This window comes from Cyrtonyx montezumae, unplaced genomic scaffold (genome assembly GCF_038088225.1).
Source record: "Cyrtonyx montezumae isolate F1298 unplaced genomic scaffold, pur_monq_1.0 scaffold_5, whole genome shotgun sequence".
Classification (NCBI taxonomy): domain Eukaryota; kingdom Metazoa; phylum Chordata; class Aves; order Galliformes; family Odontophoridae; genus Cyrtonyx; species Cyrtonyx montezumae.
The window spans coordinates 9,970,226-9,984,811 of NW_027072056.1; the positions used below are offsets into that span (position 1 = coordinate 9,970,226).

At 34.5% G+C, this 14,586-nt stretch overlaps 1 protein-coding gene across 8 annotated transcripts in view; it reads left to right on the plus strand.

Annotated features, from left to right (window-relative positions):
- The window catches only part of U2SURP (U2 snRNP associated SURP domain containing), a 41,624-nt gene that overhangs the window by 13,810 nt on the left and 13,228 nt on the right, over positions 1–14,586 (plus strand). For 4 of the 8 annotated variants that reach the window (XM_065748028.1, XM_065748022.1, XM_065748024.1 and 1 more), the window contains 14 exons: positions 639–733; positions 815–850; positions 941–1,023; positions 1,460–1,625; positions 2,462–2,673; positions 3,627–3,670; positions 6,958–7,062; positions 8,086–8,152; positions 8,248–8,411; positions 9,460–9,622; positions 10,141–10,220; positions 11,289–11,376; positions 12,406–12,528; positions 13,991–14,147. In XM_065748028.1, coding sequence (XP_065604100.1) covers positions 639–733; positions 815–850; positions 941–1,023; positions 1,460–1,625; positions 2,462–2,673; positions 3,627–3,670; positions 6,958–7,062; positions 8,086–8,152; positions 8,248–8,411; positions 9,460–9,622; positions 10,141–10,220; positions 11,289–11,376; positions 12,406–12,528; positions 13,991–14,147 — 1,583 coding nt within the window. Of the gene's footprint in view, positions 1–638; positions 734–814; positions 851–940; positions 1,024–1,459; positions 1,626–2,461; positions 2,674–3,626; positions 3,671–6,957; positions 7,063–8,085; positions 8,153–8,247; positions 8,412–9,459; positions 9,623–10,140; positions 10,221–11,288; positions 11,377–12,405; positions 12,529–13,990; positions 14,148–14,586 lie in introns of those variants that run through there. The other 4 variants (XM_065748023.1, XM_065748025.1, XM_065748027.1 and 1 more) reach the window with 2 other exon arrangements.

Genomic DNA, 14,586 nt, shown 5'->3' on the forward strand with positions numbered 1-14,586 from the left:
CCTCCTCTTGAGTGAGAGGGAAAGAAGAGGATGAAACCTGATTGAAATTGGAGAAACTAATTTATTAAAAGGAATATGAGGTAATACAGAATAATTAATAATAAATCAAACAAACCGAAAATAAAACCAAAAGGGAGAGAGATATCAAACAGTTACTTGTGTGAAGGCTTTCATCAGGGGTATAAACAGAGAGAAGGTGTTGTATTTACTGGGAATATTCAAATGGGAAAGTATCACCCTACAAGGTAACAGTTTATGACTGGAGAAAGTAGAAGAAAGACGCTCAGAAGTTGTGTGCATCTTGAAAAATGAACGGATCGCTGTCAGATGTGGAATTCAGGTCACTCTGTCAGAACGTGGCTTTAATTTCTAGTCTTGCTTTTCAAACTTTGTCAGTTTTTTTTTTTCTTTCCTGAGATAAAAATACCCTGACAGTATGAATGAGGAAGTGTGCAGCTGGAATTATTCTGGTGGTTAGATTCCACCTTATCCAACAAAAATGAGAGCATACTGGCAATTCCAAATTTTTAACAAGTCCATTGTTCAGTAAATACTAAACATTCTCCTACTTCTAAAAATGGTCTTTTAAAATAAAAACATAGTAGTGTTAAAGTTACTTACGTTCAACTTATTTGTAGGATACAAGAAGAGCGTGATGAAAGACATAAAACAAAAGGTAGATTGAGTCGTTTTGAACCACCGCAGTCGGATTCAGATGGTCAGCGTCGTTCAAGTGAGTAGATGTTTCCTTTATGTTTGTTCAATATACTAAATTTCTTGACTTAAAATACATTTTCTTTTCTTTTTTATTCAGTGGACGCTCCTTCAAGAAGAAACAGATCGTCTGGTGGTAATATAGATTCTTTTTGCATTCATTATTATGTCACTTAAATGCATAGTAAGGGTTGTGACTTGAATTTCTTTTTCTCTGTTACTGTAGTATTGGATGATTATGCACCAGGGTCACATGATGTTGGGGATCCGAGCACAACAAATTTGTACCTGGGAAACATTAATCCTCAAGTAAGTTCGGAGCCAACCTGTGAAGTGCAGCCTTAGCATGTTTGGGTCCAGCTGAAATTCTGACAGCAGCTTTTTTTCAGTAATATATCTTTTAAAACATATATAAGGTACGGTTTGCAACTGTAGAGGCAGTATTCATTTGAATAGATGTGCTTTATGTGATGCTGAAAAAGCTAAGTTTAAAAATTGCTGGTACTAGATGCGTAGATTACATTTCGGTGGATATTTCCTTCTGAGAAAAATTGTATCTCAGAAACTTGATTGTGCTTAATTTAGAGTGCAGTCTCTTTGTTATTGTTTTACAGCGGATTTAATTGGTGAGGAATCAAGTTTTGTTCTCCATGAAATCAAAATCTCCCCGTTTGCATGATATTATGAACAAATATCTTAGAAATTCAACAGGAGGAGGCTAATTTTTACTTATGTTTTCATTTAGATGAATGAAGAGATGCTATGTCAAGAATTTGGACGCTTTGGACCGCTAGCAAGTGTTAAAATTATGTGGCCAAGAACTGATGAAGAAAGAGCAAGAGAGAGAAATTGTGGCTTTGTTGCATTTATGAACAGGAGAGATGCTGAAAGAGCATTAAAGAATTTAAATGGTAAACGGATTTTCAGTTATGGGTCGTAATTATTTTGTTAGGAACACTGAAGTACATTTTGTGAATAAATGTGACTAGCAAGCAGGAAATAATTCTTAGTAATTGATGATAATTAGATACTTTTGAATAATAGCTGAATTTCTTATACTAAAGAGGTAACTGGTACACCAAGTTACCTCTTTAGTATTAGAAGTAACTTGTTTTTTGTTTTTTTGTGCGTGGATTATTGTCTGTCTTTTATTTGGTGGAGGGGGAAAAAAGGAAATGTGTTAAATGTTAAGGAGAGCTTTGCCTTCGAAGTTAGGAAGAGCTGAATATCAGAAGTCTACATCCTTGAAAGAAGTAGGAAATGTGAAAGGGTGTCCTTCTCAAGCTTACTCAGAATGGTGCTCTTCAATGACCGTTGCTAAGTAGGTTACAGTATATAGGAGTTGTAATCTCTTATTAGATACGGTTTTGAGCAGCACTATTTTAAATTTGTTAATGTGAGAAGAAAAACATTTTGAGCACTTACAACAGTGATATAACTTAAAATTTTCTCCATTCATTCTGATGTGCTCAATATCAAGTTTTTTCTCATTCTTTTTTCTTTACACAGTAATTCAAGTAATTTATTACTGTAGTCTCCTGAACGTGTATGTAAGGGAGGATTCATGAAAAGTTTTGTGTAATGGTCTTTCATTTGCATATGATACAGTCTGGTAAATATGATACATTAATCATAAACTTAAGCAAAAAGTAAACCATGCCAGCAAAACCTAACTATTGCATTTTAACAGGAAGATCTGGTCCTGTGCAGAATTAGTTCGTAACAACTGTGTTTTTACCTTTTTCAGGCAAGATGATTATGTCCTTTGAAATGAAGCTAGGCTGGGGCAAAGCTGTGCCTATACCACCACACCCAATATACATTCCACCTTCAATGATGGAGCATACCCTCCCGCCTCCTCCGTCAGGTCTGCCTTTTAATGCCCAGCCTAGGGAGAGGTTGAAGAATCCCAATGCTCCAATGTTACCCCCACCAAAAAACAAGGAAGATTTTGAGAAGGTAACTTACAGTACCCTGGGCCATATCTCATTGTTAAACACTACATCTATGAGAGTATTTGAGTGGCTTCATAGATTTGTATTGTTCAGGCTGATTTTTGGCAGCCCTCAGTGTACATGCAACTCATTGGCTCCCTGCTGTAGCCCAAGGGAGCCTACATCCTGAAGCAGTGTCTTGTGTCTGCGTTAGGGTACAATGTATTGGGTCTTGACTTAATTTTAGCTCTGCTTTGAATCTAGCTATCATTTTCCCCCTCCAGGCTCCCTGAATATTTTTCTCCTACGTCCCCCCCCTTTTGTTGGCTGCCAAATTGCAGTATCTAAATTATTTTCTTTAGACAAAATACTACTTTTTTAATTTGAGTAATGTTATTTTTATGTTAGAGGGATTGATATATTGTGTGTAGAAGGTAATTTATCTGGACATTGAGTAAGTATTTTATGATACTTGTGGAGTCAGCTTTCAAACTCTTTTTTGCTGGAATATTAGCTGATAAGAATGAGGGGTAAGTATCTTGTAATCACAAACCAACTTGATCTACATTTGTAAAAATTTGTTGATCCTTGAATGGCACTTAAATGTTAGGGTTGTTTTTTCTAAGACTTGGAAATAAAGTAATACCAACCTGAGCCAAGTCAAGTAGTTTACAGTTGTTTCATAAACTTAATAAATCTTCTTTTAATTATTATATTCAGTGTAGTAACTATTCAGTGCATCAATGTACATTCTGACAGGAATGTTCTGATACTTTGCAATTAGTGAACCTTTATGGTTCACTGTCACAACCATTTTCATTTTGTGTAATTGCTTATCTATAACTTCACAGCAGTGATTGCCTGCAAAACTTGTGATAGATGTGTAGTATTTTCATTGCATATGTATATTTTTGCTTGTTACTTGTTAACAATACTCACATATTCTATGTTTATTATCTGATGTGACTTCATATACAGACTCTGTCGCAAGCCATAGTCAAAGTGGTTATCCCAACAGAAAGGTACATGTTTTTCTTTATTATTACTGATCTAAATATAGAAAATTTCCCCTTCGGAATTTTAAAGAAAAATTGTGATGTTGAGGAAAAGGTAATGGCTTGACTGAGCAATGGTTCTTTCATAACAGTTGAGAGAGATGAATGTTTTACAATCTTATTATCCTTATCTCAGTAACTTTTTTGTTGTTGTTGTTAGCGAGGCTAGATTCTTTTGCATTGCTTTTGAGCAGTTTCAGTTAGAAATAGTTGGAGGATAATTTTGTGAGTGAACACTAGGGAGAAATAGGTTATTTTAGTGATGCTTCGTGGGTCCCAAAATAAACCTCTAAGTACTTGATGGCTAGGATGCAGCTGTCTCCAGTGTTGTGCTGTCATTTCCCCCCCCCTTTTTTTTTTCAAGTTGTAAAATCTGAACTATTTCAATTAGAAATAGGTTTTAATTTTCACTATTTTTAAAATGTATGGCAGTCAATAATTACAGTTAGTTCCATAGTCAAGTGTATTTCTGCATTTTGTTCTCCATCAGTGCCTCTACCTTCACTCCAGTCTAGGTGTACTCTTGCTCAGTTAAGCTAAGACCTTTTCCCAAACATAGGAACACAACACTGTTTTAAAAGTAAATAAGCACGAAAGATTACCAAATTCTCTTTGACATTGGCCTTGGTGAGCAACACCAGCTGAACTGTCTGCGGCAGCGGGGGACCAGGAAAACATCATGGGATGGATTGGGAAAGTATACAGTTTTTGACCAGACATTGGTACGATCGGCTCCAATAAATGTGGTTTTATTATAACTGAAAAAACTTTTTTTTGTTGGCCAACTTAAGCTAATTGACATCTTAAATGCTCTTAAAACTATCATATTTTTGTACAACACTGTTTTAATTGTCACCAAGTCCCTTTTTTTTTTGCGTGTGTGGGGGGGAAGAAAGATCTGTAAGGCTAGTTACAGTAGTTCATTAGCATATGTCATTAAATGCTCAACTGCATTTTGACTAGAAAACTTTTTATGAAACTTTAGGATGGTACAATCATTGTTGGATGTAGACATGAATAATTAGCGTGACCAGGAAAAAAAGTTCACTAAAGAATGAGTACTTGTAGAACAGTTCTTTGTAGTTATTAGCTTTCTGAGGGAAGTATGCTTCCATTTTATTTACTGTAGTGTTCTGAAGGCTTATTGGTAAGAAAAGCTCACGTTAATTGAATTGCATTTGAAAATACATTATGTTCATTTTCCTTGTTTTCTTGATGACTTCTGAAGATGGTAATGATAAATGTTACAAAGGCTATTACACAGTATATTGTATTGTACTTCGTACAAATTCTGATAAACTTCGGTGGGATGCTATGTTCAGTTATTCTCCTTGGCAGATTTTCAGTACCAGTTTTTAACATCTCATGTCTTGATAATTACTAAAAGAGATATGTTGCATGTATGCAGTATGATTTTTTGTTCTGACAAATGCCTTATGCCAGAATGTTTGTTATGCTCGCGTTTCAGCTGAGAGATGCATTGAGTCTTTTCCTACGTGGGAGGACTTTGTGGAACAGATGTACTTATCCAACCATTAGCTGCTCTTAAGCAATTTTGTTGTGCTTGATGAATGAACAATTAGGTGAAATCCAGTAGCACAGTTTTGAAGGAAAACAGATTGATCATATTGAATTTGCCTTAAAATAAACAAATACTGAAATAGCTCAGAGATATAGAAGACCATTGTAATTTTTTTTCCTATTTGTGTTTTCAAATACAGTTCACATAACAAGAGCAGTTTTACTATTTAGACTTTCAGAACACTGCTTTAAATGAAATGGCCAAAGAACTGCTGATACTGTCCTTACAGTGTTTAGGATATCATAAAAAGCAAAAGTTTAGGAGAGTCGAGCTGTATGTAGCAGTTTGTTTTTTTGTGTGTGTGATATGAGAGGAAAACAGAGATTAATGCTAGTTGGCATAAAACATTTGCCAAGTTTGTAGATGGATGCACAGGTTTTTAAGTACCATATTTTGATTTTATTTCTTTATTTTTTATCTAATGCATTGTATCTGTGTCAGAATTCTGATTATACATGGTGGAAAATAATCACGTAATCACCAAGAACTGATAAAAAAATTATTCAGCTTTTCAATGCAGCTATTTTGAATTCTGATAATGAACGATTCTGATAAGAAAGTTTTAGTTTAAAAGACCTACATCTGTTTGTGATATTTGAGAGATAATTTAAAAATGTAAAAATCTGTATTTTTTTTGTTTGCACCACATTCAAATGACACGTGCTGTGAAGTTCTTGATAAATGCAGGTAGTCTGTATTTGAAAATGTAGGAAATAGTTTCTGGGGAAAAAAAAATCCATAAAACCAAAATGTTGGAAACTGAAGTCACTATTATTTATAAAACTTATATAACACTTATATGTACATAAATGTATATATAATGTTATATAAGCTAATGGCTTGTATATATATATAATCTATGTGGCTTATACGTATATAAGCCATTAGCACACTTATAAATTAATTCACATTTTCAAATGTGGCTTGAAAAACCACGCAATTCAGATATGCTTCTTGCTTGTCCCAGGAAGTAGTGCTGAATAAAATGAATGCAGATTTTTATGTTTTTTTTTAATTGTGATTTGGTTCTTGAGTGTGTTAGGAAGGAAGCACTGAGTGGTACGACATGGGATGATGAACAGTTTTGTTCAGTGGCTCATCCTTGAGTCTCAACCAAAAAGAGGTTACCCAAATTTAATGGAACTACTTTTTGGCATCAAGAAGGCTATTTGCTTTTCCATTTATTCTTGAATAGTTTGAAAGCAGTTTCCACTGAGTATTCAAAACCACTTGCATTTAGTTTTGAACACAGGATTCAGCCATTTGTACGTTTGTAGAACTTAAGTTTACACTTGGGTCTTAGTGCTAGATACATTAGGTGAGGGCAGACATTTTAGAAGCTAATTGCTCTTTGGTGCTCAGCTGCCCATTTTATGCGTGAGGACTATTGAGCTTCTCTTAAGCAGGGGATGGTTGTAGGGTAAGCTGTGGAAATTCAGGAAGGAGGATCCTTCAAAGTTCTTACTCGAGCGCTCTTAGGCATGTTTTTATTTTAGAGTGCCCATGTCTGTGATGCAAGGCTATTATTTGTTCCATGTTACCTTATCTTCTGCACAGTCCATAACAATACAGCAAAATAATCTCCTGCACAGTTATAGTATCTTAGATGGAGTGTAGCTTTATATAGTGTTAGGTCTGAATCAATTTTTCTTTAACTGTGTTGTTGTTGTAGGAATTTGCTCGCACTGATACATCGAATGATAGAGTTTGTGGTACGGGAAGGGCCTATGTTTGAAGCCATGATCATGAACCGAGAAATCAACAATCCAATGTTCAGGTGCTTATCATGTTGCTCTGATTTGAAGTTGTGTTAACTATTTTGCTGCAGTTAGTGGTTTGCATTTCTGAACTGCAAGTAGGGATTGGTTTTACTATTTCTATTTTTGTGTGCAGTTTTAGTGCAACTGTACTTCTCAAGCTAATGCTTATACTCTAGTTTTATGATTAATACACTTTTAATACTAATTTATAAAAGTATTCTGTTTATACAATATGAAGTATTTGCACATATATTAAAAATGTTTAATTCCTATTTATCTGAGAAATTCCATATCATCTGTGCTTTCAGTGTCAGTAGCATACATTTAAAAGAGAAGCAAACTGAATAAGATAAAACATTTTCAAAAGCAAACAGAATAACTCAATGAAAACTAATCTTCTCAGAGTCTAACTTCTGGAGCTTAATTTCTAACCTGTAGCAATAACTGGGAGTCATTTTCCTTTGATACCAGTACAGATAGGATTGAACTTCAGCTGGCACAGTGAAGTTATGAGAAGTTCCTGCTGTTTTTGTTAATGGAATTTAAAATCTATTTCTAAAATTCTCTTGTGATGCTATCAAAAAAGTTTCATTAATGGAAAATACTAAAAGAGCAATTTGAAATGTTTTATTTGTAGTAAGGTTGAAGTGTTCATTTTCATTTAATGCACAAGTGGAGGAAAATAGGCAGGCCAAAGTAAAACATCTGGCCATTTAAAAATACTGTGATTTTTGTCTGATCTTGTTGGTGCTCTGACAGTTACAGGTGGAAAACTTGAAGTCATTTAATATGCAATCTGAGCAGCCTGATACACACACACACACACACACACACACACACATATATATATATATATATATATATATGTAATTTTATATATATAAAAACTCTGTGAGTTCCTCAGGTTGTGCCAAGGCTGCAGTAGCTCCCAGCAGTGGCTGTGCACTGGGGTTGGATTGTGAACAGGGGTTTGTTCCTTCAAATTTTCTTCAGGTAATTAACTTCCAGTGTGGTTTGTGTGTCTCTCTTCTCTGGTCTAGGTTTCTGTTTGAAAACCAGACTCCAGCCCATGTGTATTATAGATGGAAGCTTTATTCAATTCTTCAGGTAAGTAAAATTTTAGTGTCAGTTTATAACTTTAGAATTGTAAAGCAAAAGTAAACGAACAGAACAAAGGCAAATAAAAAACTTGCTCTTTACAGGGAGATGCTCCAACGAAGTGGAGGACAGAAGATTTCCGTATGTTCAAAAATGGATCGTTTTGGAGGCCACCACCACTAAATCCATATCTACATGGCATGTCAGAAGAGCAAGAAACAGAGGCATTCGTGGAGGAACCGAACAAGAAGGGTGCACTTAAGGAGGAGTATGAACTCTCAACCTTTTTGTATTAGTGCCTTTTTGATGATACTTAGTGCTAAATACATTCTGGATTTTGTTAGATTTGTCATCTCTGAACTGTGAGTTCTTTCAGTGGAATGGATGTTAAGCCTTCGTGTGAAGGAAATGGGGAGTATGAGAGGAGCTTTTCCACGTTTTCTGTTTTTATCTCTTAGTGAAGTTATGGAACACTGATCTCAGTGCTCTAGGAACTAAATGAACTAAATAGTCATAGTCTTAACTTTGCAGTAACAACATCAATAACTTTAAAATAGGGAGCAGTTACTAATTAGTTGAAAGGGAGAGTCTGACAGAGTTTTTTTGCTGTGAATTTTAAGTGTGATGGCAGTGGCTATAGTACTGGAAATACATACGTGGCTGTTGTCGATCCAAGTGTATTTGTAGCCTGTGGATTTTTTTCATTTTGTCCTTCTGATCATAATTATGATACAAGTCATGGTTCTGAAGTCTTAAGATACTATTACATATATATATATATATATATATATATATATATAACGTATACATATATATATACGGTATATATATATATATATATATAACGTATTATTGAATTCAGTTTCCTTTTTGGAAAGGTTAAAAAGATGTTATTTAAAAGTGATTTCTTTATATTGAATTGATTTCTTCCAGGAAAACCTGAAAGAATTGTTTCATACTAGCTTTTTGAATCTAATTCCACATTAGAGATTACTTACACACCTTCCATTTATTTGTTATCATTTAGGCTTAAACTATTTCAAAAAGATGATTATTTGTTTGGATATACTGATACTCTGTGTTAGCTGTTTGTTTGCTATTTTTTCTTCATTTCTATTTGTAGTCATGTGTGATGAACATGTGCTTACTGATACATGTTGTTAAGAGTCATTGGAAAAAAAGCTCAGGAGCAGAATAGAAAAATATTTAAAATTTCCTCAGTCTTGAAGACAGCAGAATCAAAAACGTTATTTAATAGAAATTCCCCCAAATACTGCTGGGTTTATATTGAAAGTATTATAATCCTTCTGTTTCAGACAGCGGGACAAGCTGGAGGAAATCTTACGTGGATTAACGCCTCGAAAGAATGATATTGGTGATGCTATGGTTTTCTGTCTGAATAATGCAGAAGCTGCTGAAGAAATTGTAGACTGCATTACAGAGTCATTGTCCATTCTGAAGACTCCGCTTCCCAAGAAGGTGTGGAGGTTTTCTTTAATTGTACTTCTGAGGAGGAGCTCAATTAACAGACAGTGTGCACATGTAGTTTAGAAGCACTATTTAACACGTATTAGGTAGTGTTAAGACTCCGTATTAAGACCAGACCTTGAATTTAAGAATGGTTTGTTGCTGCATTTTCATAAAACGCTGTTCTTCTTGCTGAAGTTGCTTATAAATAATGTTCTGCATTGCTGGTTGAAAACAACAGAGCAATCTATTAAAAAATAAGAAATATTAACTGAAATGCTGCAATCTGTCTTTTGTAATATTAGGTAAGGAATATACTCACTGTTACAACGTGGTTAGCAGCCTGTGGCATAACAGGGGGCTAATTGCACCTTAGTATGTATACTAACAACTTATCTGCATGATATTTAGTTCTAATTTCATACTTCTAGATGGTTTAGACCATCTTATATCACATCTGGAAAGTGCATATATTTTCAGGATAATTAAATTCTTAATGATATCTTAATTTCAGCATTCTTTTTTTGTAGATTGCAAGGTTATATCTGGTGTCAGATGTGTTGTACAACTCTTCAGCTAAAGTTGCCAATGCTTCCTACTACAGAAAATTGTAAGTATAGTATTTTAGATGATTGCTGATTAAGAAGGAGTATCCTTAAATTCAGTTCTGTGCATCTCTGGATAAATGTGGTGGTAGAGAAATTCACGACTCTGAAGATACCATTACAACATTGGTAGTTGTTATATCTCTTAATATGAAACTGAGTAAGATACAGCACATTAATGCATAGGATGCTTTGTAAAACAAATGGAAAAAAAACCCAAAGGCCATAATCCTTGTATGACTCGTTTGGACCTCATAGAGATGAGGATAACTTGTGCACCTTTTTCTATAAAGAGGCTGTGCATAATATTGCAGGTATGGTATAGCAAAGCATCTTTGCAAAGGAATGACATTTTTGAAACAAAGTTTATAATTTAAGAAGGGTTTTTTTGTATTTTTTTTCAATTCTTCACCAAATTTTGAGACCGTACAAGGAGTTTATGTACTTTGTTTCTAAGATGCTGAGCAGAATTTTCCAAAAATGTACAAGGGAAAGAACCTTTGCTCTGTACAGATATATGATATATGATATATTGTGTATATTGCCTGGAGTATTATTAATGTTACTGTAGCCTGATGGGGAATATTCATCATGTTGCCAAAGTGTAGTGATTGCAAATCATGTTTCTTGTTGCAGCGTGTCTTTGCTTTGCTAGTTTATTTTTTGCACGTTAAGAGAAACTCAAAGAGAAGCAAAGCAGCTGTTACTCATTGCTTTCATTGAGGTCCTTTCATTGAGAGAATAGAAACATAACTTAGAATTAAAAAAAAATAATTTTGAGAATTCTTTGATTCTTTGTAGGACTGTAAAACTCCTTTTATCCTCCTCTAGTTTTTCAGGCTATATAAAAAGACTGCAGCAGATGTGAAGATCTCCATTCATAGCTCTGCTGTTGCCAAAGCTGATTTAATATGTAGTAACTATATTTACCTCGTAATTCAGTTTAGAGCAGTTATAGGGATTGGAAACTTGTGCTTTTGAGTCCTGTGTCCCAGGTGCTTTCAAGACTTATGTGTGTCCAGAAAAGATATATGACAAAATTTAACTAAAGAAATGTATATGTTTAATTCTAGTTTTGAAACAAAATTATGTCAGATATTCTCTGATCTCAATGCTACTTACCGTACAATACAAGGCCATTTACAGTCTGAAAATTTCAAGGTATGTATTTCATTGTTATTTACGTGACATAGAAGTCAAATACAAAGATGTTCCTGCACAAGCCATTGAATACCTAGGATAGGTGGTTTGAACCTCGAGCTTCGTAATTAAGCTTTACTGAAAGAAAAATGTTTCCTTTCTTGCAAAGATAGCCTCGAAATTAACTTTGGTCTTTTGAAATTACTGAAGAAGCAGCAGCTCTTCTATTTTCTGCTTCTTGCCTTCTCTTCTGGAGAGAAATATAAATGAAATGTTAGGAGGACAACTAGTGTGAGAGATTAAATGTTCCAGCAGGTGTATAGTAGTGGAGTACAGAGTGTATCTGGTGCTTAGGTTGTGCCAGCAAGGTTTCTTAGATTCCTTAATTTCTTTAGGACCACCCATATTTCACTTTCAGAAATAAATTTTTGCTGCTTTATGTTGAAAGAAACTTCTGGACTTAAAACCATATATTATCTTTTAAGTATTCTTTATATTTAGCCTATTTTTTTAATATGTGATAAGCAGTCTGACCATGTATAATTAAGAATATTTTCTTTAGGTAGTGTTCAGCTTCTCCATTCCATATGCTTAGCCCTGCTCTTCCTTCTATTCCTTCTACTGTTTTAGTGATTCAGGTGTTTTTTTTTTTTTGTTTTTTTTTAATTTGAAGCTTAGATATGAAGTTTACAGTGTAGCTGGTTTTTCAGTGTTAAGGTTTATATCTTTGTTCTTCTACCTTCATTTTAAGTTGCTCTAGATTGAAAATCAGTTTTAGTTATCTGCTATTTTAAAACAGTTGTTTTTAACCATATACTTTACTGCTTGGTCAAGTGAGATTTAGAGGAAAGAAAAAAAAATCCTAAGGTATATTATGTATACATATATATTTTTAATTGCTTGCCTTGCCAGCATAGTATCACTGTAGTATGTTCCAGTATGGAACTTGCTAGGACTATTTCTACAATAGTAGCTTTCTGTGGTGTATTTTCAGTCACTTACCGTTTCTTAATTTCTAGCTAATTAGCTCTTTGTTCCTATTACTTCTAGCAACGGGTAATGACGTGCTTCCGAGCATGGGAAGACTGGGCAATCTATCCAGAACCATTTTTGATCAAGCTACAGAATATTTTCTTGGGGCTTGTAAATATCATGGAAGACAAAGAAGCAGAGGTAAGCATTCTTAGTAGTGATGCAAGCAGATGGTTAGAGAAATTGTGTAAGTATAGAATAAAACTGGCAAGGAATATTTTGATACCTTTCTTATGTATCTGTTATTTGTAATAATAATTTATGGATTTTGATTAATCTTGGTGGTATTAACGTGCATAGGTAACACCACAACCCTTTTTATTTTATTTTATTTTATTTTATTTTATTTTTTACATCAAATCCTTTGTCTTAAAGACAGGTGTAACGTGCAGGTGCAGATATTATTTAATGTGTTAATGCATTTACCACTTGTAGATAAGATACTCCATCAAATTGCTTTCTACAGCCATTTCAGAGCAAAGACTAGTGCAGAATGATAGGCATTTTCTATGTAATGGCAGTGCTCAGTAGTGTCTGTGAATTCAGAGTTAGATTTTCGAGCATTAGTTTTAATTTTGAGAATTCTGAATAATGTGGTATAGGGGAACTGTTAGATTTTGCCTTGAGCTGGTGATTGAGCATGTCATTTCATCTTTCTTAGTTTGAAAGACTTGTGATACATCATTTGCACTGGCGATATTCTGCATTGATCTTTGCATTGCATTGGAACAAAAAGTTGCTAACGTTTTAGTTATGTTACAGCACTTATCTCTTATTTTTCCCCCCTGGTTAGGGGTTATTTTAAACAGGGTATGTAGTGAGTCTTATTGACTGCCTTAGAGCAGTGATGTGTCAACTGTTATTCAGTGTTTTGAAGCTCAGTGCTTAAAAGTTCTAGAATACCATTAGCACTTAGTTGTTGAAAGTTTGGCTTCTACTGGCTCTATTCTCTTTAAATAATATTTAACTATGTCAACTGATGTATGTTTAGGATAAGCTCACTTTGTAATTCTTTGAAAACACTGCTTTTGGAATAGCAGAGTTAGTGTAATTGGAAAGTTAGGTATTGCCCTTAGCAGTAGAACTAAGAAAATGTGCACATGGAAACAACAGTGCCTGTCCCTGATCTTTTAGAAATTATATGTAGATATATTTTTCATTTACATGTGATCTGAAATTTTGTTTTTCCTGATAGTTGATTTCTGTCAGTGGTTCAAATGACTAGTTATCAGGGAATCTTTTGTATGTAGTAAGTGTAATCTGACTAACTGGCTCATTTTGAGTTGACCCTCAGTTTTATGTCTTATTTGGAACTGAGCATTCTTTGGAATTATATTACAAACTTTCTAGTATGTTGTGGACAAATTCCAGGTTCTTGCTTATCATTTTGTGTAGGATGATAATGTCATACTTTTACTCTGCAAGAAGCAATTGTACTTCATAGCAAAAATTATGTTAAATTTGAGGGTTTTTTGGTTTTCCAAGTCTTTTACTATTCTCTTAAAAAGAAATGAATAAATAATTGGAGAAATAAGGAAAAATAACATAGATTTATTCTTTGGTTTATTCAATCTAGATGTAGATTTGATGTTGTCTTTTTCAGGAAGTACCAGATGATCTTGATGGTGCTCCCATTGAGGAAGAGCTTGATGGTGCTCCATTGGAAGATGTGGATGGGATTCCTATTGATGCTGCTCCTATTGATGATCTGGATGGGGTTCCTATTAAGTCATTGGATGATGATCTTGATGGAGTACCCTGTATGGAATATTTCAACTTCACTTGCAGTTTAAACCTTCAGTTTTTTTTTTCCTGTTTATGGATACAGCCAAAAATTAACCTGGCATCCTGGCATAGAATCATAGAATGTCTTGATTTGGAATGGGCATTGAAGCCCATCCAGTTTTAGTCCCTCTGCTATGGGCAAGCTTGCCACCCACTAGCCCAGGACTCTGTCTACAATTTATCTGGGCAACATGTGCCAGTACTTCACCACTCTCACAGTGATGGAATTTCCTCCTGATATCTAAATCTCCTTTCTTCAGTTTAAAATCATTCCCCCTTGTCCTCTCACTATCTGCCTGTGTAGGAAGTTGATCTGTGTCCTGTTTATAAGCTCCCTTCAAGTACTGTCAGGCTGCAGTGAGGTTTCCCTGGTGCTTTATGTTCTCTAAGCTAAAGATGCCCAACTTCTCAGTC